General features: G+C 37.9%; 1 protein-coding gene across 1 annotated transcript in view; it reads right to left on the bottom strand.

Moving 5' to 3' along the window:
- The window catches only part of COL28A1 (collagen type XXVIII alpha 1 chain), a 914,882-nt gene that overhangs the window by 258,688 nt on the left and 628,994 nt on the right, over nucleotides 1-27,200 (bottom strand). The window contains exon 22 of the mRNA XM_044075485.1: nucleotides 8,029-8,097. Coding sequence (XP_043931420.1) covers nucleotides 8,029-8,097 — 69 coding nt within the window. The remainder of the gene's footprint in view (nucleotides 1-8,028; nucleotides 8,098-27,200) is intronic.

The following is a 27,200-nucleotide window of genomic DNA, read 5'->3' as shown; positions in this document are numbered from 1 at the left end:
ATACTGTGTTGCTGGAATAGATAATGGCATCAAGTATGGAAAGGTTTAGGAAAAAAAGAGCCTCTCAACTTAACATATTCTAGAAATGAGTGTTTGCAGACACTAGCACCCTGGCCACTTTGCATTTAGGAAGCCTATGGATTATAAACGGTGATGAGCCCTTTGCATTAACAGCTTTTAGTGCAATAATACCATACAGGGTTTATGGAATGCACTACCACAGGAGATGTCTATCACAGTATTCAACTTAGCAGCAAGGTACATATAAGGAGGCAGAATCAGCGAGACCTTCCACGAGTGCTGTTTGGACAAAATTAAAAGACATCTATTAATGTTCAGAATGAGTTGTATAAACCACATAATAACTGTCCTAACTATTGCTAGTACTCTGCATGCTTGTACCCAGACTAATCTATTAATGTTTAGAATGTGCTGTATAAATTACATATGTAACAGTCCTATTACTAGTACTCTCATGCTTGTAACCAGACTCATCTATTAATGTTCGGAATGTGTTATATAAATCAGATAATAACCGTCCTAACTATTACTAGTACTTTGCATGCTTGTAACCAGAGACTCATCTATTAATGTTCAGAATGTGTCGTAAATATGTCTAGACATATATAAAATAATCCAACAGTCACACAGAAAAAGAAGCAAGGGATACTGACGCTGATCTTCTACAGATGATTCTGACAGCAGTGTAAGGATTTCCACTGCTGCTTCTGAGCTATTACCTTACTGCATCACCAAAGCTACAGCACAGATATGTGAATGAAAAGTCTACATGGATGCAGGTGAGGACAAAATGTTGTGGGAAAATGATAAATTCATGAGACCCCCCCCCAAAAAAAAAATAAATCACTGCCTGTAATGGCCTCTACACTGACAGAAACATATTACATCTACAACCTCATCCTGATCTTGTAAGCAGTTTTCTATCTTAGCCAAGTGAAAAAACGCAAATAGTTCTAAACAATTTGTTGGGAATATACTTAAGTTTATAAATCTGTTTTACCATTTTTCTATGCTACAGAAGAATGACTGAATCTATTTAAAACCATGGTTAAACTAGCATTTGAAGTGTGCTTACATTTTAGATAAAAACTAAAAACAATAGTTATTTAAGGTTAAGGTCTGGAAGGGTTAAACTCCCATATATTTTAGATAGACAATAATATACTCCATCAGCTAAGTTCAAGAGGTGATACCCAGGTAAAAAAAACATAACTCAGTCAGTGTTGACATGTTTGCTTGCATTTCAGTGCTACATATTCACTCACCATCTACATTTGTGAGCCAAAGTCATTTCAAACAACTTGCCACACTGTCTCTAACTGAATTAATAGAAGGAAAACATGTAAATACTATGTCCTTTTGTCTAACAAATACTGTATTTACAATGATTTAGTTTAGCATCTTAGATATTTTCTGTCCTTTTCCTGATGGATTGCTATTTTAGAAATATAGGTTGTGACAGAAATGCCATGAACCAAGTGGGCAATGTTTTTCTCTTTTTCCATTAACTTCCAGTCATTCTCAGAGATCAAAACGGAAAGGCAGACTGCAGTACATTGTAATCCCTGTTCCTAGCCCAGACATTGAACTCCTTGTTATGGCATCTAAGTTCTTTGATGATTTGGACAATAGCCTTATTTTACTAATGAATAATCAAGAAACGCTATAAGCAGCTACTGCTGCAAATGTCAAGCTTGTTTACATATAATTGTAAAATAGTGTCCATTTTAGATGTGCATTCTGGGTACTAGATGCTAGTATTACATATATACAAATATAAAAAAATGCAGAAAGTGGTGACATTATTTCATCATTTGAAATTGCAAGAGTTTATTTGATTTAAGCATCGTGATGATGATGATGATAATGATGATGGAAAACTTGGGCCTATGCTTCAGTTACAGTGATGGGTAAAATTCCAAATACTTTCTCTGGTTAAATCTTTGATATGTGGAAAAAATCCATTCTTGATGTTGCCACTGCACAATTAATAAAGTAGCATCAACCATCATTATCTGTTTCACTTGACTAAGTCTTGCATAAATCTTTTCCTGAGAAGACAACCCATTGATGAAGATGTTAGTTCTGTTATTGACATTGGTGACATGGGTCTGGAAACAGACCTAAGCTGGTGAAGTGCTTGATGGGTGGCAAGGAAGGACATGTAACGTTTAATACATTTACTTACAACTTTAGCCATGGTGGTGCAGCGGTAGCGTTGTTGCCTCACAGCAAGAGGTTCTCCCGTTCGATTCTCGGCTGGAGTGCAGGGAGTGCCTTCTATGTGGAGTCTACATGTCCTCCCCGCAGTCGGGTGGTGTTCAAAAGACATGCGTAAATGGGCATGCCTTCACTGAAGGTTGGATGTCGAGCTGGCACCTCGGCATTCATGAAAATCTACTGCCAATCATTAGTGGACCGGAGTTCCGCTGTGGAGACCTCTAACTGGGAAAAGCCGAAAGACAAACAACAACAACTTACAACTTTTTTCTAGTGCTTGCTATCTGTGTGATAAAAGGGTCCAGACAGGTCCCCTATGAAATTCCAAATGCACAGAATCCCGACGCCCAAAATACCGAGATGAAAAGCCCGAAACCCCACATTACAGAAACGAAAGTGCGAAATTCAAAATCGCGAAACTAATACATACATACAGCACACACACAAACATACACACACCCTCCCCCCATAACCAAACAAACCACCCTACACTAAAGATAAGCAGGGGGGGGGATTCATCCCTGCACCACCCATGTAGGGGGCTGTGCCCCCCACACCCCCCTACTTTATTATTCTAACTCCGAGATCGCACAAACATATACACAAGGCAAACTCACACCCACACATTACAGTCACACACACACACACACACACACACACACACACACACACACACACTCACACACACACACACACACACACACACACACACACACACACACACACACACACACACACACCCCCCACAGCCACAACACACACTTACACACACTAAAGCCCCTCACAAACACACTTACACACACATACTTACCTGAACCACAACACCAGAAGCGCTAACTCAAAATCCCTTTACATCGGGATGTTGAATTTCGCGCTTCTGGTCTTTCGGTAATGTGGGGTTTCGGGCTTTTCGTCTTGGTATTTTGGGCGTCAGGATTCTGTGCACTCGGGATTTCGTAGGGGACCCGTCCAGACACACCCACTCCTCTAACCATACTCACACCTATAAACAAATCAAACGCAAACAAAATTAATAAAAATATCTGACTATTTTAAGTATGTAATAAATAAACAAACAACAAAAGAGCAAAGCAATGAAGGGGTATATTACATAAATATCGAATCCCATAAACTAAATGACTCAAAGTCCATAGAATGCAATCCAATATAGTCCAGGTAGTAATAAAAAAAGAGATTTATTGCAATACAGGTTAACGCTTTCGCTAAATAGCTTCTTCAGACCTTAATACAAATAATGCAGCAATAGTCAGTGATTTAAATACACAAAAAGGCGGGAAATTCAAAGGTACTCCTTAAAGCTGTATATACCTACATAAAAATACATTCAAAAGCACTAGAAAACATATATATATATATATAAATGCATAATGTGAAAAGTACATCATGAAAAATCCTAATACTAAGTACTACTATTGGTACATAACTATCTGAATATGTTCGCATCAATCATGCTAATATCTCAATAATTCATAGCACATAAAAATATGACATATAAAACGCCATGAATGTAAAACACTACTATTAAAAACATACATTTAAAATGAATCATTTATTATGTCTTAACCTCCTCATCTTAAGAAGGGGTCGTAAAGGAACTTTCCCATTGAGTCCAGGAAACACATCAGATCTGAACTTAATAATCCAGTGCGTTTCTCTGGCTTCGGTGTATGTTTCAATATTTCCCCTTCTATGGGTTCTAAAAACCTGTTCTAGGATTCTAAATCTAAAAAAATGACCTACTCCTCTGTCCTGAACATGCTTGGCAAGTGCACTGCACAAGTTGCCTTTTCTGATGTGATAGACATGTTCGCGAATCCTGTCTCTAAGACAGCGATTCGTCTTACCAATATAAAATGCTGAGCATCCTTCACAGGATGCCATGTACACTACATCCATTGACATACAGTTACCACTTGCACGTATTGTGTAATCACCAAGCCCCAATGGATGTACAAAAATAGGGTCCTTTGAAATATAGGAACAAAAGTTGCAACTGTTGCATGGTGTAGAATAAGGTGGACCTACATTCATATCAGGGTGTATAGCCTTCGGATAACATAAAAGGTTCTTAAGATTCTTTTTGTTCCTATAAACAAATCTAGGTCTATCTCCAGTAATCTCTCTAATCTTGGGGTCCACTGATAAAACATGCCAGTGTTTGGTAAAAACATCTTTGATGGAACCTATGTCTTTAGTATAGTATACTGGAAAGACAACCTGCTGGGTGGTCCCATGTAACCTAACATTTGCGTTAGTATCATCAGTATCAACTAGATACTGATCATGGGCTCCACTGGAAAAATAGGGCTTAGCTCTAGTAGCCCTAAGGTCTATAATGTCCTTCATACCAGAAGTAAAATCAATTGAACTATAGCAGCGCTCTCTCAACCTATTCTCTAATTCTCTTATATCCATCCTGTAAGCAGAATCTATAGGAGTATATCTAGAGATACGCATAGCTTGTCCGCGGACTATATTCTTGTATACAATGCCTGGATGCATGCTGTGACGATGCAGCAGTGTATTCCTGTGGCATGGTTTACGATACAGGCCTGTATTGACCATCCCATTAGCTAACTTTTCTACATAGATATCTAAGAATGGAATACTAATGTCAGACCATTCCATTGCATCGTCACAGTATGCATCCAGGCATTGTATACAAGAATATAGTCCGCGGACAAGCTATGCGTATCTCTAGATATACTCCTATAGATTCTGCTTACAGGATGGATATAAGAGAATTAGAGAATAGGTTGAGAGAGCGCTGCTATAGTTCAATTGATTTTACTTCTGGTATGGAGGACATTATAGACCTTAGGGCTACTAGAGCTAAGCCCTATTTTTCCAGTGGAGCCCATGATCAGTATCTAGTTGATACTGATGATACTAACGCGAATGTTAGGTTACATGGGACCACCCAGCAGGTTGTCTTTCCAGTATACTATACTAAAGACATAGGTTCCATCAAAGATGTTTTTACCAAACACTGGCATGTTTTATCAGTGGACCCCAAGATTAGAGAGATTACTGGAGATAGACCTAGATTTGTTTATAGGAACAAAAGAATCTTAAGAACCTTTATGTTATCCAAGGCTATACACCCTGATATGAATGTAGGTCCACCTTATTCTACACCATGCAACAGTTGCAACTTTTGTTCCTATATTTCAAAGGACCCTATTTTTGTACATCCATTGGGGCTTGGTGATTACACAATACGTGCAAGTGGTAACTGTATGTCAATGGATGTAGTGTACATGGCATCCTGTGAAGGATGCTCAGAATTTTATATTGGTAAGACGAATCGCTGTCTTAGAGACAGGATTCGCGAACATGTCTATCACATCAGAAAAGGCAACTTGTGCAATGCACTTGCCAAGCATGTTCAGGACAGAGGAGTAGGTCATTTTTTAGATTTAGAATCCTAGAACAGGTTTTTAGAACCCATAGAAGGGGAGATATTGAAACATACACCGAAGCCAGAGAAACGCACTGGATTATTAAGTTCAGATCTGATGTGTTTCCTGGACTCAATGGGAAAGTTCCTTTACGACCCCTTCTTAAGATGAGGAGGTTAAGACATAATAAATGATTCATTTTAAATGTATGTTTTTAATAGTAGTGTTTTACATTCATGGCGTTTTATATGTCATATTTTTATGTGCTATGAATTATTGAGATATTAGCATGATTGATGCGAACATATTCAGATAGTTATGTACCAATAGTAGTACTTAGTATTAGGATTTTTCATGATGTACTTTTCACATTATGCATTTATATATATATATATATGTTTTCTAGTGCTTTTGAATGTATTTTTATGTAGGTATATACAGCTTTAAGGAGTACCTTTGAATTTCCCGCCTTTTTGTGTATTTAAATCACTGACTATTGCTGCATTATTTGTATTAAGGTCTGAAGAAGCTATTTAGCGAAAGCGCTAACCTGTATTGCAATTTTTTTTTTTTTTATTACTACCTGGACTATATTGGATTGCATTCTATGGACTTTGAGTCATTTAGTTTATGGGATTCGATATTTATGTAATATACCCCTTCATTGCTTTGCTCTTTTGTTGTTTGTTTATTTATTGGATATCTGCTGTTAACATCAGAGCATTAACTCCGAGAGGCAACTCCTTTTATTTGTATTTTAAGTATGTAGCAAGTAAAACACAAGTGTTTTCTTTAAAAAATGGCCTCTGTATCAATTCTGTTACTTCCATTTGCCATATCTTTATATATCAATTTAATAGGGGGTTGGGGGACTACCTCTGCTTATAGACAGTTTTTTGCAAAAATATAGGCCATATATAAAGAACATAGTGGCTACTTTATTAATTAAAATATGATCTATCTTCAGTTTACTTCATGGATAATTTGAAGTTGATGAGAGGATTTGGCCCCGATTGCTCTTTCCTTACTGGGAGGAAGGTTAAAAAGGCAACCTTACTGTTAGTGACTCCAAACAAATGCTGGAAGAAATTCCAATCATAAGCATTGGGAGGGGAAGACATGGAAATGAGAGCCATGCTTATTTTATATTGACTTGGATCATTCTTTTCTAAAGCACTTTCTGATACCATCTCAATCACTGCCTGTTTTAACATGGCACCATACTTATCAACATCTGCAGGATTACCACCATGATAGCGAAAGTTTCTGTGACAAAGTCATCAGAGACCACATGACACCTTTTGTGGTGATGATCATAGTAACGCACTACAGAATAAACCAAAGTAATAGATGGACATACTGGCCCATATATTGAGTCAAGAGCACCATGACAGTAGGTAATAAGCATACAGAAAAAAGAAATACCCCTGTGTGATTTGTTAGCTCAATCATGAACTTCATTTTGCACAAAAGAGACGATGTCCATGTTTGTGTAGTCACATGCAGGTTGCTTACTGAACTTGAAGTAACAATGTCTAGCAGAACCTCTGTACTGTATACATAAAACAGACAATTTGCCATGCACATTTCTCTGGATTACAATTTCCATGAACTGGCAATATTATCTCATGTAAGCAAATTAGGATAACTGCAGAAAAGAAAAACACTGATGCAAACTGCACAGCAGAAAAACACTAATCTTTTGAATGGTTACAGTTTGACGTGCTTTTTGTGGTGCCAAATTAGGATAACACTATATAATTAGAAGGCACATGTGAACAATAACTCCTCATATTTTTACATGGGAATTTCTTCACAGAGTAGAAAATATAGTGATTTCTGTCATGCTTCTCAAGTAAACTACAGGATATGTATAAGCTGGAAGCTGGATGACTTTCTTAGTTTGTGCTTAATAAAACAGAAACAAGATAACAACTGGGTACAATTCATTAAAAAGAGCTATGTTATTAATGCATAAATTAATACATTCAACAAAATGTAGAATGCTTTGCTGTTATGGTCTGCAATACAAACATTTTCATTAGCGTTCTGGTAAACCTGGCATATAGTGATGATTAACAATAGGTACTGGTAACAGTCCAGAGTTTGATAGTCTCTGTGATTCAAAGCTATAATGTGATTTTAAACTATAAGAAAAAAAAAAAACAAAAGTAGGCATCATGTGCCCTGCAGCTCTGCACTGTTTATTGATTTACTGCAAGATAACAAAAAAGGTAAGTTGGCAGTATTTTGATAACTATACGCTGTAGTTTTTATACTAGAATTTCTTTAAAAAAACTTTTTTTTTATTGTTTTCCATTTTGCATTTAAGCCATGATAAAAACAGAAACATAAACGTTTTTACCTTTGGTCCTACAATGGCAGAACCAGGAGGGCCTGGCATACCAAAACGTCCTGGTGCACCTGGTTCACCCTGTAAAAAAAATCCAGTTAATAATGTGCAAATTCTTTTTTTCTGCCAAACTTTGTGCAACAATAATATAACACTTTAAAGAAGGAAATTTGAATTTTTATGTCAGGTTTTCTGCTGCACAGCAGATGGTACATTCAGTTATTGAACATACATGCACCCACACACACATACATACACATACCCACACACATATGCCCTCAAACACACTTGCACCCACACACACATACATACACACACACACACACACACACACACACACACACACACACACGCACACACACACACACACACACACACACACACACACACACACACACACACACACACACACGCGCGCGCGCACACACACACGCACACGAATATACACACACACACACACACACACACACATATGTGCACTCAAACACACTCACACCCACACACAAACACACACACTCACTCAATAGATGCATAGTTGCCCCGTGCAACCTAATTGTGCGTCTGTACCCAATCATCAACATTAGTGCTGCTTTTAGATGGATATCTGCAAAGTGGCTACCTGCCTGCCTAGAGGGTGTATTAGTGCTAATACACTGCCATGCACTTATCTTTACTCTGCATAACCATCAGGACAGAGAACAAGAACCAAGAGCAGTAAAGACTACAGATATCATTTTCTACTTGGATATTAACTACTTGGCATTGAACAGCATAGGAGTGCATACATTTGTTGTGCAAGGCAATTACCATAGATACATGGTCATCTTTTTGGAAGTGCTACCAATAAATGACAAGTTGAAGAGGACACTTTGCACCACTGGATTCAGGAAGTGACCTACAATTTGATGGAAGGCTCACAGTTTTGATTTTGTGAGAATGGGTTCATAGGTACTAGGCAATCAGTCTGCAGACTATTATAAACCTAACCAATAATCCATATTGAAAAGTTCCCTTTGGCCTCAAGGAGAGCAATATGAGATAGACTGGGAGTAGAATTTGAGGGTGTCCATCCAATTATCTAGGTTTATCTTGAAGCTGGCAAGGGTGTTACTCTGTTTGACATGTAGGGGAAGATTGTTCCAGAAGGAATTCATGTAGAGAGATGCTAACCTATACTGATGTGATGATACACTTTGAATCAGCTTAATGGGAGGCCAGTGGAACAAAAAGGAAATTCCAGCCTTTTCCCCAAATTCAGCTAATTAATCAAGCAGTGAAGGAGTGAAATCAATGAGGAAAAGTCCTACAGCAAATGTCGTAAAAGCAGCAGGAAGAAGGATGCATTAAAGAGGTAATGAGCTGTTACTTACATACCCTTTGTGACCATCTCCTGTAATCAACAGCCGTAGAATCTGAATAATACCATGACAGTGCAGCATTTAGAGACACAGCATGTACACAATCACTCCTGAGATGTCACTGTACTACTGAATATACACACTGCAGGGAGGCAGATAGGGTAAGCGTAAAGGAAGTGTGTGTAAGAAATCAAAGCAGTAAAAATAAGAGTATTTATAGGATCATAAGTACTTACTAGGTATGCAGTCAAATGACCACTGCTTAGCTTAGCTAAAGCAGCCCCGAAGAACTGTATCTGTATTAGCAATCCAGTTAATTAGTTAATATATTAGTTGCTCCAATCAAGATGAGCAAAACTAGATACTCCAGAAGTAAGCAGTGTCAGTGGCACAACAGTTTGGTGCAGAAGGCTGTGTGGTCTATTCCCACACCAAGTTGATCAACTGTTGACACTACAGTGCAGCAAAAGGGTGGTGTTACATGCCTGAGTATGCTGTCCTACAGATGAGAGGGCTCCATCTGGTTGAGTTGGTGGTAGTTCATGTACATGTAAAGGATCCTCTGGCACCTACCAAAAAGAGTAGGGAAAGATCTCTGATGCCCTGGCCAAATTTCTATTGTTAATATAAATTCCACCTTGGGTCTCCCGTTAAAGGAGGCTACTGGCCTACTGGAACTAACCTGACTAACAAAGGATAAATAAAAAGCAAATTTGTGATTACCCACCCAGTTGTCAAAACTAAATTTTAAGGTGGCTAAGGATGGCTTCAGTTTGGTACAGAATTTTATTCTATATTTAATGGATGCACTGGATTAGCTGTCTATCACACCAGCAGCTCCTGTTTATGCAGTGATCAGGACTGAGATCCTTGGTGTGAGTATTCATGGTACTGTCAGTTTTGTAAAGGTGAATGAGATCTAACAGGATATACCTCACAAATGTACAGATTTTTGAAGAATGTCCAGATTTTTTACTCATATTTTTGATGTGTTCCTCCTAAAATCTGTACTTTTCTGGCAAATAGCTGAGGTTTGAAGTCATTAAATAATGACAAACATTTGAGTTTAAGACTCCACATCCTTCAGAAAATTCATGCTAATGCAAAACATATTATTCTCTCAACTTTCTAAGTTTGTAAGAGCAATATTTAAAATCTGTCCCTATTTGTCCCCCCATAATTTTTGGCGTCGTCCAGATTTTTTGCTCTAAGAGATTGAGAAGTGGTCTGCCATGGCATGTAAGGCTAAGCAATGTTAACCATCCAGGATTTGGTATGACATGGTATATAGTGGGATGGCTTTCATGTTTATTACAGTAACTTAAGGAGCTTAGTCCTGTGATTTTCTTATTCACAAATATTTTGGGCCTTTTGAGCTGGGTGAACTGTTTAGAGAGATGCATTGTATTCAATGACAGACCTAGTAAAGGACAAAGAGAAGTTATTTTTGTCTTTTTTCCTAGAGAATATTCCCCTGGAAATTCAGTGGGCAGGGTAGAATGATTTTCTAACTATGGCTGATACATGGTGCCAAGGTAACTTGTTATAGATGAAGGTACCTAGTTCTCTAACAACTGTGTTAGTTTTAAGTGGGGTCTTATTTATGTGGTATGAACCAGAAGAGCCTTACTTCCCAAATAAGACTATACACTACATTGTTTAGCACTAAGTTTGGTTTCATGCTCAGTAAATCGAGCATTGATCTAAAACAACCCTTGTTGGAATATCAGAGAATAAGTAGAGATAATAATAACTCCCAACATAAAGCCATCAGCAAACTTGATTAGCCAAAGGCCTTTGACACCTATGTTTCAATCAGAGAAGCAGATCTTAAAGTGGAGGTGTCCCAGGATGTGGGACAACACTTCTGACATTCTTTTTTTGTAGAAGCGGCACCACCAGCCCTTAATGTATGGGCTCTATCAGTGAGCTAGCTGGATATCCATTATGTGACACAGGTGTTAATATTTAACCACGTAAGCACATCAAAATTACCGGCATGGAGAATTTTGTCGAATACCATTGTCATATCAAAGTAGGCATAGTGGACAGACTGGGCCGTGTCCATGTTGGGTCACTGTGCTGAACATCATTGCTTTCATTGTTAATAACTTCACCTATAATGAATTCCATAACTTTACATAATATACTAGTGAGGCTTATTGGTCTATAATTTCCAGGACCTGAGGTGGGGCCACCCTTTCATAGTGGTCCACAATGGCAGTTCTTGAGCATCTGGTATGTTATAGTGGAGAGGTTAAGGTTGAATAGGCTCAGGAGGGTTTGAGGAAAGCTGTGTTTGGCACTTACTAGTGGACAGCCAGGGAAGCTGTTGGAGCTCATGGAACTGGAACTTATAGTTTTAGATGGTGCCAAGACAGTCTGATCTAGAGTGATTTTGAGTGGGAGCATATTTAGGAGAGCAAGGTGAGGCAGAGAGGTGAGTGGATGGAGTGAAATTGAAGCCATTCTTGTCAGTTATTACATCAGTGATAGCCTTCAGGGCAAAATAGGTTGCACCATTAGGTAACAACTCAGATGATTCAGTGTGTGTAATACTTTAAACCTCATTTGACAGAGACTCAGGGGAAATATGCAAGTGACCACTTAATGACATACAAATGTTTCAACTACATCCAGGCCAATAAGCCCAAACTCCACTAGCTTTAGATATGACATTTCTCACCGTTTTTATGGGCTTGTTTGTACAGCATAAATGAATAGTTTGACTATTTTGTGAAAACACTGTAACACTTGTATCCTGTACATCTAGCAGCTGTGGTTTTATTGGTCCAGATGTATCAGTAAAGACCAATAAAAAGTAAGTAATTAGTGGACATTCAGAAGTCATGCAGGTGAAACACTTGTGATCTTAAGAAGTCATTTGCATATTTCTCCTAAGCATCTGTTAAAGGATGTTTAAGGTATTACACACAATAAAACCCCTGGTTTGCCAGGGCTTTTTGTTGTTTTTGCCTAGGAAGTTTTTCTGTATGAATTTTTTACTTGTTGTTTTATTAGATAATAGTTGGGGTAGCACTCGGTGTTACTTCTAGGCTCACTGACATGGATAAGAAAGGCCTTATGATTATGTTTGGGGGAGTTGGAAAGCTTAAGTTATCATCTCGATGCAATTTATATATTATAAGGAAATAATAACTATGATATTCACTTTGTAAATAATTTATGTATATATTGCATTTTGTTATTCTTTCTCTGTATATAATGTCACGTATCTATTATGTTTTCCCCAGGCTGAGACTGGAACAGATCGAATGGGATCAGTGCTCTACCCCAGTTAACACATTCAAAATAAAATAAAAAATAAATAAAATAAATTTCTCTAATGGTGCACTTGAGATGCTTATTGAGTAAATTTAGTTTTTGAGTGAAGGATTAGGAAAATTAAAACAGACAGCTAGTAGTTTTTCCTTCTTGTTTTACGGTTTATGTGATAATTCGACCATAAGGGCCTTTTTGAGTTTCCTATTTTACTTATGATGGATAGAGACAGACAGCACTATACAACTGTTCAGATATGAATAAAATTCATAGGAATATTTAGCAGAATTTTTAATGAGTCATCACGGCATGCAAACTTTTGAATTTCTCCTGGTTATTAGTAAACAGCTGAAGGTTGACCCTGGAATAGACCCTGGATTTAGTTGGGGTCATTGCAACAACTGTAGTACTAGTTTTAAGGGAAGAAAAGATAACAGTATCATGACCAAACTTAATCAAGAAGGAAGTGACATATGGAGGGGGCAGACTGAGACAATATTTGTGAGGAAGATGTCAAGAAGATTTGCATCTATAACCTGGAGAGGGACAATTTTGTATATGGAGTTGACATTAACAAAGTTCAAGAAATGTTGTTCATAACTATAGCAGTTGTTTATGCCTGCCAGTTAATAGCAATGATGTTCAAGTCACCTAAGGGAAGTGTATTGGGTTTAATATGAATATTCTGTAAATGTTGTAGGTATATTTCATGGTTAGTGGGGGGACATGGATAGAGACCAATAATTAGCAAGAAAATAATAGTTATTCTTATTTAAAGTTATAGTGATCTCAAGAAGTGCTAGGTAGATGTCATGTGGGATGGCATGAGGGGATGCCTTCACAAATAACTATGGATAAGACCCCACAACTTCCAGAGGGTCTAAATTAGTGATAGGTGCTAAACCCCAGCATAGAAGGAGTGCAATATGAATAGTAAAACCATGCTTCTGTAACTGCACTGTTAAGGATTTGTTTGAGGGACAGAGAGGTCTCAAGCTCAGGCATTTATATGCTAAAACTTGTATTGTTAATTATTGCCATCTCAATATAAGTCAAATTTTCTATGTTGCTGCGTCCAAGAAATTGACTCTCTATAAAAAGGTACTATTACAGCAGTAATCCTGTCGCAGCAGGTTTAAGTGTAGGGCTGGAGTACAGATGGCCCTGGGTTCTAGTACAGGGTGTGCAACCTTTGTTGAGCTCCATAAAGTTAGGCGACCAGCCACTGCTCTGCTGTATTCATCTGCGCAATCCAAGGAATCTGTTGCATTCTGCTAACCATAAAGTACAATTTTGTACTTTTAAACTGTATTTTTGTAATATTGCTGATTTTTTAAAACTGTTCTTGCTAGTTTGTTGCACTTTTTGTTTGCTGTAGCATAGATTAGATTCAGACCTGCTGAATCTGATTCTGTTTGTTAAACTGAGCACTAAACCAGGCTATCTTTTTTGTTGGAGAGGCCCCCACCCCCCTGCACCATTGTGGCAGGAGAGTGCAGTTAGGACTCATCTGACTATAGGTTGCTGGCACAGGGCTCAGTTTTGAGCTTTTTTATTGGTTAAGTTAATTCAGTTTGCTTACTGTTGCTACATAAGCCCCATGTCTGCGTGGGTTTGCACTTGTTTTAACACAGCTCCACAGAGCTAGGCTACCAGCCACTGCTGTGCTGTATTTATCTGTTTACACATAGTGCACCTCAGTGCACCATCATGCCCTACCATGCAGTGGGAGTAACCATTGGATGTTATAGACACAAAAACTTTAGTAGATAAATCTTCCCTTAGTAGCTGCCAGTGATCTGGCTGAAAAGTCCTTAAATTGTGCCTAGCTGCTCAGAGAGAAAACAGTCCCAAAATCACTAAATCTATAATAGCCTCAAACCATTTGGAGAGTCCCTGCTAGTATAGACCCTTTATAGAGCATCCCATTAGTATAGACCACATTTAGAGCACCCAGTTATACCACACCCCTCCATGTTCTCTCCCTACTGTGAAAACAAGATTTACCCTACCATTATGAATTGTCAGTTTCCCTCCATTTCTCCTACCAGCCTGATTGATATAGGTATCCTGAGGCAGTGTATCAACTGCCTCATGTACACTGACAACCCTCTACTCCTAAATCACCCAAGTACAATTTGTGAGAGATGCAGCTACACTAAGAATCTGGAATCATTGCTCACTGTGTGTGTGTGTGTGTGTGTGTGTGTGTGTGTGTGTGTGTGTGTGTGTGTGTGTGTGTGTGTGTGTGTGTGTGTGTGTGTGTGTGTGTGTGTGTGTGTGTGTGTGTGTGTGTGTGTGTGTCTGTGTGTGACTGCAGGCTTGGATGTCTTTATTTGTGGATGTGCACTGCAGTGGTATTTCTTCCTGCAGGTAAGTGTAGAAGGTGCAATGTTACACTTCTGTGAATGGACTTATGCTTGTGACTACAATGTCTAGGAAGCTTAGTGAAAGACTTCTCAGTATTAGTAGGTTTTAGTGACAGATAAAAGTACACTGTTGGCATACTGTCTGCCAGCTCTTATTTGTAGTGAGAGATTTGCCTCCAGCTTGAATAAATATTTATTATTTATTTATTTATTGAAATTTGTTGACTGGGAAAGTCCACTGGGCTCTCTCATAAATAGTGTCAAAGTATTACATAAAAGTAAGGGGTTGTTGGAAAATTGAGACATTTACTACACTGCTTCAGAGTTCCAAGTCCCAGAAGGCTGGCCGCAGAACAGGCTAGAGCATATGGTGATTCGGATTCACTTTAGAACATTGAAAGCCCATAACATTGAAATACAAAACATTGAGAATAAAATCTTGAAAATTCAAAACACTGAAAATTCAAGACATTGAATCCCATAACACTGAAAATACACATATCTGTATTCTATGTTCACATTTTCTGAGACGTCTTTGCCAATCAGATGTAAGTCTGCACATTGTGTATATTGATATCTGCCTGTATTCTTTGTCTATATTTTTCTAAACATGTCTGCCTGAGTTTATCACTCAGTGATGTATGTACTGTCTCTTTTTTGGTATATGGAGCTTTTCTCCCCGGGCCTCCGCTGAAAATGGACATATATCCAGTTGGACTATCCCGGTCAACAAATGTAAAATAAAATAATAAAATAAATAAATAAAATAAATAAATAAAAAGACAGAAGTAGACTCACTTAAGCTGGTGACTAGAATTATTCTTGTCACTTCTCTGCAAGTAGGAATCACTGCAGGCAGGTAAAGGTAGACATTCAACACTAAAATCGTCCACAAAAAGCATAAGCAAATATCGATTGGGTTTGTAAATTCTCTAAGTCTTTGCTCATTTTTCAATACAGTTAGGCATGGGAAGTTCTAACAGGCTCAAACACTTGACTGCCAGGCCACATATTCCACCCACAGACTCACTGCTTATTAACCTAGCATCATTTCCATTGTGCCACATCTAATCTGTCACTATTACTGGAGGCATTGTGGGTCACTTAGAAAAGAAGAATTGTCACCACTATTTACTCCATCTCAGAATATGTCAAAAAAAAAGAGGTTGGAAGAAGACAGTAAAACTGTAAACACAAGCATCTGTCTATAATGAATTTTAACTTACATAGTGCAGCAGCAAAATTGGGGGGGGGGGCAGTGGGAGACAATAAAACTTCTCAGCTAAACTACATAGTTATGAAACAATAGTTGGACAATACACAAATTAATTTTACTTGATACAGACTACTTCATTAAGCACCAGAGGGACAGCCATGTTATAGTAAAACATCATGTAGGAAAAAAAAGCATAAATAAAATGCATACAACACTTGAGATGGACAAAGTACTAATACTTTATAGTTTATTTGTAAGCCATGGCTTGTACTGCATATGCTGTTTCACAGTTTTATCTCTGTCGCCATATGCTGCTTCACAGTTTTATCTCTTTCACCTTCACTTCTGCCATACTGCTATACCCTATCACCAATGCAAATCAACATCTTGCCCTGACAATCTGACTATATATTTTTTCTGCATCTCTCTTTTTCCCTACGCACACAATCTGTTTGATGTCTCCCCTGCCTGTAGCAAGCCATCAGCCCATCTCCTCCACTAACTTGAGTAAAGGCCACACCCATTTCTTACTCAGCTAGGGTGAGATCTGTATTGTCCATTCATTTGCTGGTCATGGTGAAATCCTATCAGTCCATTTTCTTTATGCGGAAAATTATGTGTGAGGGAGTGGGTTAGCATGCCATTTGATGTAATACTCTCTAGCCTAGTCTCTCTCTGTGGTGGCCAGTGGCATCCCTTTAATGTTCTCTCTATACATGTCTTCACATGCCCTAGGATCACCTACCTGGCTGACGTGTGGCATTAAACAATGACTGATAGCTACTGCCTGCAATACCAGCAACAATAGAATGCTCCTCACACTTCTTCCTTGGCCTTTCTAGTGCCCAAGCTGCTAATCAAAATGGTTGTCTGTGTTGTAGTCAGGGCATTATCACTCCACCCAACAGGGTTGAGGCAGCACTACATCTTTCTTTTTGTTTCTCAGACTTGGCACCTCTCCAGTTATACCTAGCATTTCTTGGGCTTTTCATTTTTATTGTTATCTTCCCTCCTTCCTTGCTAGACTTCCGTTTTTGCATTTTGCTATTTTGTTAACGATTCAAACACCTGATAACATAATGTACCTTTTCATGGGTGATATGGTAGGCTCCCTATTGAAATGTGGGCACTCAAAATGCCAAGTGCTGACACATGAAAAAAAAAAGACTGAAAACGCAGAAGAGAGAATCTCAAACATCACTCTTCTCCTTCAAACATCTTTTTGAGAATAAAAAGTGAAAGGAACTCAAATGATGTAATAAGTTTAATAGCAAAGCTTTCAAGATAAAACTCTTCTTCAGTGCTTAAAATCATACTAAAACACATTTTCATATATACACCACATGAACAAATTCAAACCAATAGAAGTGCAGCGACAATAAAATAATTAAAATAAACAATTGAATGTTTGTTTCATGGAAAAAGACACCTTCTCTTGAGAACAGGTTTTAAACTCACAGTATAATTTTGTCCAGGGCACATCTGTTTGAAAGTAGTTAATCCATCTATATTCAACATTCTTAGTGTTCAACACAATATCCCCTCCCCTAATACTTCTTTCAATTATGTTTATAACCATAAATGTAAAACTATGCTTTTTATCTGAACTTACTATACGTTTAGCTAAGGCATTACACTTCACCTTCCTACATATGTCAGATAGGTGTTTCTTTTAACATCCTGTTGGTTTTTCCAACAGAAAATGAAATACATTTTTCACAGGTGGCTAAGTAAACCACATTCTTGGTTTTACACGTGGAAAATGTATGAAAATAAAATGTCTTACTTGTATTAGAGTGTAAAAGTATTAGAGGAGGGGATATTATATTGAACACTGAGAATGTTGAATATAGATGGATTAACTATGTTCAAGCAGATGTACCCCCTGGGCTGAATGATACCATGAGTTTAAAACCTGCTCTCAAGAGAAGGTCTCTTTTTCCATGAAACAAGTAATCAGTTGTTTATTTTATTTTATTGTTACTGCACTTTGAATTTGTTCATGTGGTATATATATATATGAAAATGTGTTTTAGTATGATTTTAAGCACTGAAGAAGAATTTTATTTCATAAGCTTTGCTATCAAACTTATTCTTACATCACTTTGTGAGTTCCTTTCACTTTTTATTCTTGGACTGTTATGTTTGGAACTGTATACTGGGTGTTTACCAGTTTGTCTGTGTTTTTGCTCAAACATCTTTTTACAGAGGGGCAAGTCTGCCTGCTCCCCCCTGTGAAGGGCAAGCCCCCTACACTTCCATAACTTATATATATATATATATATATATATTCGTTCCCCTCTGGATCGAGAATCACTGAAACCCATTTATTTCCCATTTGGGTGAGGGAAGTCAGTGATATGGCTGTCATCTATACAGCCATGATGGGATTATTATTTAATCCCACCACACCTCTCAACCTCTTGGTGATCTGGGTGTTGGCATAATGGTTAAGGTGCTTACCTTACAGACACAAGGTACAGGTTTCTGATGAATCTTTTGCATATCCATAAAATGAACAGCATCAGGACTAATAGATCTAAGGACTTAAATTTTGCTTGCAACATAAATAGGACATTTTGGAGATATGTATCTTAGAGAATTCTGGTTCCCTGGAATAGGCTCTCCATCCATGTGAAACAAAATCCTTCCCTATCCCTATTCAAACATAACCTGGACCAGTGGATGGGAAATTAGAAATTCACCCCTGGACTGGTGCCCATGTCTCTGATGGACAGAGGCAGTCAGTAATTCATGCCCCAACTAACATACACCTCTTATACACACGTCTAAGATTCAAAAACTCATGGGACTCTTTTGGATTGCACAGTAAGATTATAATGGCCTTTGCAGACATTAGCCTAGTATACACCTATGAAACTATGAACAAGAAATTTTTACAAAGCCTAGAATAATCTGGAGGAGAAAGGCCCACAAATAGGGACAGATTTTAAATATTGCTCTTATTAATTTTGGAAGTTACTAGGATAACAAATGTTGTGTTAGCATGTATTTTCTGGAGAATATGAAGTCTGAAACTCAAATGTATATAATTATTTAGTGACTTCAAACCTCAGTGATTTTCTAGAAAATTTCAAATTTTATGAGGAACAGACCAACATATGAAGAAAAATCTGGACATTATGTGAAAATCTGAACAATTAAGAGGTATGCTCACCTATCACCACACGGATTACCTATACCCCACTATACAATGTACATGCAAAGTCATTTAAAAGCATAGACAAGGACTATCACCACTTGTTTGGGTAACCTCACTACACATTCCTCCTATAGAGTATGTGTGTATGCATGCTTATTATGTCTGTGCATGTGCACACAAAATTGTTTTGGTCAAGCTTCAGTTAATGATGGTAAGACTGCACTTGAAGGCATTAGACTCAGTCTGAGGTGGGTAAAATCTTGGGGAGCCAGTGATTATTACTCTAATCAGTAGCTATATATCCATTTACCATAAGTAATTTTCAATCCTGGGCACCAAGCAGACATACATATGTCCTCCTCCTCTGTGACAATAAGCTGCCTTTTTTATGACTTTTGTTTGGAAAATTACAGTCATACTGAAGGTCACAACAACTGGAGATACAAGAAGTTTGTACAATAAGGTGCAAATGCTTGTCTTTTCCTCTTTATTAGAGTACTTTTTTCTTCTGATGGAGCACAGCAGGGTCAGATCTCACATTTAATCTGATAAACATATCCATAGTATTAACAGCTGGCTCCCCAGCCAAAGAATTTATGTCACAGTACACTATGATCATGTAAACAAACTACTCTAATGTCTGCATTCACATATTCCTGATAGATGTCAGCCTGTAATTTAGTACATGAAGAAGTGGTAGATATGTATTGCATTTTCAGCCTACTTCTTTACTTCTCCTTCCGAATATTCACTATATTAACTCTTACATTAATAGGACAGAGCACCACTGCTGGATGCCACCTATGTATTTGCCTTACTATGTTTCTCATAGCATTGTCATGACTGAACAGCCTGTATGCTGGGATAAAGGCTCCTAGCTCCATCTCCAGTCTGTTTTAATATGATACATACCTTTCTTTAATGCATTCATGTTTATCCCCAGTGTCGATAAAGGCCTAAGACAGTTAGCTGCCCTAAACATACAAAAATAACTCACTCATTTCAGCCATGCATTTCCCTATCAGCTATGTGCACTCATTCATAGTCATCAATGTCTATCTTAAAAGAGGGTGTAGAAGATAGTCCATAACATCAAGTCAAAACAATTTGGGAAGGGTAGAAGTATAAAGCCAGCACAGTCAACACTTGATAACTTTCCAAGTTTGCCCTAGTAAAATACGTTAGTGTGTTGTAGCTTTTTTAAATGCAGGATGGAGAAAAGGTTTTAAAACATGCAATTACTTCAATATGCTCCAGTCAGTAAATCTCCCGTACATAAAGAAGCTCTGACGTACTGTGCCTGTGTCACTAATGGAATTCTAAGAATGACAATAAGAAATCTAGTAATGGACTTGCAAGATGGCTGCACACCAATCACTAGTTTAATTTAAAGGAAAACTCCACCCTAGAACTAAACAAAACTTTTTTTCACTCTAGCTTTGTTTCCTGACCTATTTTAACACCTCAAAACCACTCTAAGTGCTTTATTTGTAATTTTAGCCTGTTTTCCACAACATGGCTACCAATGGGGCTTGATGTATCGGCGTGATCTTGTACTCCCTCAACCCTTTCTCTTTCCCATAATATGTTGCATAACTCATGCCAAACATAAGGAAGTAACTTTGAATTCCCATACCATTGACATATAATAGGATTTGGGAGGGTCACTGTTATTTCCTTTACCTTCTGTAAAAGGACTACTTTTCTGTCTCTAATCACCCTCATTTATGTTTGGCTCAAAAATCTTGTTTTACATTATACTTAGAACTTATCCAGCTACAGCCAGAACAGTAACTAAATTGCAGGTCTTTGTTCACTGTTTTCTTTTGTAGTTCAAAAGGAATTGAGAGCCCCTCCCCCCACACTACTGCAGTGATGTTAAAACTGTCACTGCACTGAGACCCTTGCAGAATCAATTTCTCAGACTACAAAAGCAACCCCTGAACAAAGGCCTGCAATTCAGTTACTTTTCTGGCTGTTGCTGGATAACTTCTCAGTATAGTGTAAAACAAGGTCTGAGCCAAACATAAATGAGGATGATTAGAGACAGAAAAGAAGCAGTCCTTTAACAGAAGGTAAAGAAAATAACACATACATAATGAAGCCCTCCTTCTTAGGGGATGTCAATATAAACTGGCTATCCCTTTGCTCACCTAACTCCACTTTAAGTATCAACTTGCATGGCTTTACACATCTTATCTCTACGCCTACCCATGCTAATAAAACTCCCAACTCCAGCTCACTTATTGACTGGATATTAGTCTCAGACCCACATAAATATCACAACGCTGAAACACTGCCTGATTCCATAAGTGATCACTCTCCAGTAAAAGTAATAAGATACTCTCATCACTTCTCCAGACCACATAGATACATTGAATCATGCAAGCTATCCAACTTTGACCTGGTAACTAATACCCTTCTCTCCAAAATAAATTAGGCTTTTCTGACCAGTCTCCCTCAAGATAATGCAGTAGACTCATTCAACAAAACTTTCCTAAATATTCTTACTTCACTGGCTCCCTTACACACCATACTTGTCAAATCTAACATAACCCCCTGGTTAACTAATGCTACCCGCTTCTTGATGAAAACAAAAGATAGAATGTGGATAATGTGGGTAAAAACTAAGCTCCCCATTTACTTACAGAAATATAAAGAACTCAGGAACCTTGCAAAAATATATATATATAAATAAAGACAAAAAATATTTCTATAATAACCCACCCAAATCACAAAGATTAAATCCCAAGAAATTCTGGCATTCAATAAATCAAATACTTCACCCAGGTAACCCCTTATCTCCTAATCTCTGCCCAACAAATACACCCTAAGAGACTGCCACTATCTTCAATTCCTACTTTATTGAATCCATAAGATGATAAGTCCTGCCCCCTCTAATTCTGACATGAAGTATCCACCAGATCCACCCTCCAGTCAGACCCCTACTAACATATTTTCCCTTAAACCAATACCTAACAGATATATCAAATCTCTTCTTCATAAACTAAAGCCCTGTTCTGCATCTGCTGATAATCTGCCTCCCTATTTCCTTCGGATAGCAGCAGACATACACAGATAGGCTAAAAGCCCTATCCCTCTACTCAGTTTCATACAGACTCCTCAGAGGTGACCTCTGTCTGGCATACAAGGCAATCAAGGACCCCACCTTGATGGGACTGCTGCATATCCGCAAGTCAAGCTTCACTCAGTAACCCACATGTGTGGCCTCAACCTGGTCTATGACATCAACAAGACTTGTTGGTGGGACAGATTTGTATCCCAGAGACTCTCCCATCTATGGAACAGACTCCCTCTCCACATGAAGCAGAGTATCTCTTTACACCTTTTAAGCACAATCTGGATAACTGGATGGGAAACAGAAAATATACCCCTAGGATTTCACCCATGTCCCTGCTAGACAGGGGCATCAGGTGCTGATTTGCTAAACATGGGCTAAACTCTTGGCTAGGCTTATAAGGGCCTCAGGGCGAATAGCCTAGTAACCTCCTATGATCCTATGATCTTATGACTCTCTAGCTCTCTCAGTCTCTATTATGATAAACCGGTCAATCTCAGAATTTAAAATCCCCTCTATCTGGAAAGAATTTTACACTCTACCTATATACAAGGGAGGTCACTCCATTGACATCACAAATTTCAGACCCATAGCTATCCTGTCACCTCTCTCAAACATATTAAAAAAATGCATGCATAAGCAACTCATTGCACATCTATTACAAGAAACTTTGCTCACACACACACAACATGGCTTTCGTCCAAAGCATAGCACCACTACTGCCCTTCTTACCTTTATTAACACTATTTCTCTAGCTCAGGACAACAATAAAGTAGTGTCATGCTTACTTCTATATCTTTCTAAAGCATTTGATACAGTCTCCCACCCCTCTCTTCTGGACAAACTCACTAACCTTAATTTCTCCACCTCTACCATTGCCTGGTTTTCTAGCTACCTTACAGATTGACTCCAGTCAGTAAAATGTCTCTCTGCTCTCTCTCTTCCTCTCTCTATCAAAATGGGTGTTCCCCAACCATCTATTCTTGGTCCCCTACTCTTCCATATTTTTACTAATCAACTCTACACCTCTTGTCCTCAGTCAACCCTCATCCAATATGCTGATGACTCTACAGTCATCTTCATTGCAGGCACCACCACTGACTTCCATTCTTTTACCCTGAAATCCTTCAACTCTGTTGAGTCCTGCCTCTCTAGAAAACAGCTAATTCTAAATAAAAAAAACTATTTTTCTTCCCAAAAACCTACACAACATTGAATCCACTTTTGCTATCCACTGTCTAAATAAAACACCAATAATAGTTGAACCCAACATAAAACTTCTCGGGGCTCATAATAGATAACCAATTGAAATTTTATTTACATGTTAAAAATTGTATAAAGAAAGTCCATAAAAAACTTATACAGAAATAGAAAGTTCCTATCAAACACAGCTAGAATTTCCCTCTCTCATGCCTATCTCCTACCAAGCTTACTATATAGCTCTTAGATCCTCTCCAACCTCCAAACCTCTCTCCTAACTAAGCTGGAGAATAACTATAACAAAGTGGCCAGATTCTCTGCATATCAGAGCTACAGATCTCATTACTGCCACTCACTAAAACACTTGAACTGGCTGGAATTATTCCACCACCTTCTTCTCTCTCAGTTTCAAATTGTCCACTCTATCCTGTACCAAACATCTGTCCCGACCTGTCTCCTCCAATCTCCTTCTACACTCCCTCTAGAACTCTCCAAAGCTCAGAACAGAATCTACTACACATATATAAACCTAAGAGTAAAACTGGTCAAAACATCTATAGCTACAACCCTACCATTTCTTGTAACAAGCTCACATTGGAAATTTATTTCACTTAATCAACTCAATGAATTCAAAACAGCCACCAAAGAATACCTTAAAAGTCCCTGGTCTTGCCAATGTACTCATCCTCCATAAACTGTCCCTCACCAATTGTAATCTTACTTTTCTGCCTTTTACTGGTTTAATTTCTGTTTAGTGTTAGCTCTGTTTGACATATTAATTAACTAATTATTCTGTGCTTTTATACAGTCTCTTCTCTAACAGCCACCACCCTGACTGTATTTTAACTTTGTATACTGTATGATAAACCTGCATACTGTTTCCTGCACATATCCTAAGTGTAATGTCAGCTATAACTCTGTAAATAGTCTCAGTGCTCTACTGCTACTTAAAATTGATAATGTTTTTGATTTTTTTATGTAGATTTGTGGAACTTAAAAATAGAACATACAAATGTTAATGTTTTGATTTCTATATAAATTTGTGGAGTTTTTCTCCCCATGTCTCCTCTGAAAAAGGGCTATCAGCTCAGATGGACTAACTGGGTCAACAAATGTAAAATAAATAAATAAATAGAAAAGGTGAAGAGAACACTAATTGGGAAGAATCCCACAGCTGTTTAGCAAAAAGCAGTTCAAGCTTCAGCAATTTAGAAGGGAAAATAAATCAAACTTACTCAGAGCTGATTAAAATAAATGAAACATTGAAGGAGTATATCAACTCAAATACCAAAAGGCTGGAAAATAGAAGAAGCTTTAACTAGCTATTCAGATGAACTGATAAAAATACAAAACTCAGAGAGTGAAATGAAAAAATGGCTAGCTGAATATGAGACTTCTCAGGAAGAGCTGTTTCAAAAAGTGGTAGATTTAGAAGACACAGCATAAATGGATGACCGGATATTTCTGCTGTACCAGAGAAACTAGAAGGAACACAAAGTATTAATTTTATGAAAGCATTAATAAGCAACTGGACTGATATTCCATATCAGGATTTGTTAATTGAAAGGGCACACAAAGTGTATGCTCCAAACATGGTAATGATAAAGCAGCCAAGACCTGCATTAGTAAGGATACACTCATACCAGCAGAAATAGTTGATCCTGACAAATTTGTGGCAGAAGGAAAGAATATTAAAATCTGAAGACAGCACACTTGTGGAAAGTGATTATTCACTGTACACCAGACAGAAGAGAAGCAAATTTATATAGATGATCAAGGAATGCAGAGAGTCAGGTGTAATATTAAAGGTGCTGTATCCAGCTGTCTTTAGAATATTGTTTCTGGAGGATAAAAGACATTTTCTGATGCAGAACAGGCTACAGAGGAAATACAAACATTTATCCAACAAAATATGAGCATTCAACAGAAGGGGACTCATTTTTCTGACAATAAAACTCATGGAGAGACTTTGTCAGTGAAATATTTTCCAATGTTCCAAAGAAAAATGCTTGAAATGTAAAAAAGCACATGAGCTGGCCAGAACAATTGGGAGTACTTTGGATTTGAACAAGAGTTTGATGTTGGGAGATGCAGATGAACAGGAAGAAGGCCAGCAGCAATACTAAAATTAGTGAATAAATGTGAAATTATAAAGCATTAATCACATTTGTGACACACAAGATAAAGTGATTAAGAAAGATTGTTGAGTTTGCTAACATATACATCACTCTATGTCATCAATGTTTAGAAGGATGCTAAAAGGGAAAAAAGTAACTGTAAGTAAACGATTTTTGTTCTTAACATTATTTGTATAAACACTTCATGATATAAACTGCATGTTATACAGTAAAACAGTTTTGTGTAGTATGTAGTCAGCGCTATTAAAATGTGGGGATGAAGGTGATTTTTTCCAGTATTTGTAGGTGATACAGATATTAAAGTAAACAAGTACTTTTTTAATTTTAAAAAATATATGCTTTACAATGGTAAAAAGAGAAGAATGACTGGACAAAAGCAAATTTAATATGCTATAATCTTGGGCTGCTGGGAAGGATTGGGGTATAAAATGCATTAATTATGTTATATGTAGAGCTGAGATGCCTTTTTTTATTTTTGCATAGGTGAATATCTGGACTATACATTCTACACTTCTTGGTTTATTTGATGAAGGATCCATTGATCAAGCTCTTTTTGATTATTTTTATGTTCCTCATCCTCTTATTCCTACGATTCAGGGATTGCCCAAAATTCACAAAGATCGCAACCGTCCCCCCATGAGACCCATTGTAGCTGGAAGGGGATGGTCCACTGAACCTCTTTCTTTATTTGTTGAAGCCCAACTCAGACCTCTGGTAGATGCCAATCCTTTTATTCTAAGGGATACCAAGCAGTTCTTGCTAGACTTATACCAACATATTCGAGACTGTCCTACTGTTTCAGACATCATTTGGGTGACGATGGATGTACAGTCACTTTTCACCGTAATACCTAACCAGCAGGGCTTAGAGATGATTGAGGCTTACTTGAGCAGGTCCACTATCCCTTTGGACTTTGGCACTGGACTGATCACCTTATTGTTGAGGACCATACTGGAATCTAATCTCTTCTGCTTCCAGGACCATATATTCTTACAACGAGATGGCGTAGCCATGGGCACATCTTGTGCGAACAGCTACGCCAATTTGGTCATGGCGGAATGGGAGCATTGCCATCTCTTCCAGAATAACCTCTACAAGGAGCATATCACATTCTATAGGCGCTTTGTGGATGACCTCTTCTTTATTTGGAGGGGTACATTTGAACAGCTGAAGCAATTCCACGAATGGATCAACACCTCCAATACATTCTTACGTTTCACTATGGACTGCTCCGAATCCACAATCCCTTTTTTGGATGTCCATGTAGACAAGTTACCGAATGGGATTATCAACACAGGGGTCTACCGTAAGTCTTGTCACAGGAATACCCTCCTCCATCGTTCCAGTATGCACCCTGGTTACGTATATCATAACATAGT

This window comes from Protopterus annectens, chromosome 6.part1 (assembly GCF_019279795.1).
Source record: "Protopterus annectens isolate FY-2018-M chromosome 6.part1, PAN1.0, whole genome shotgun sequence".
Classification (NCBI taxonomy): domain Eukaryota; kingdom Metazoa; phylum Chordata; order Ceratodontiformes; family Protopteridae; genus Protopterus; species Protopterus annectens.
This window is presented reverse-complemented; position numbering and strand designations above follow the sequence as displayed.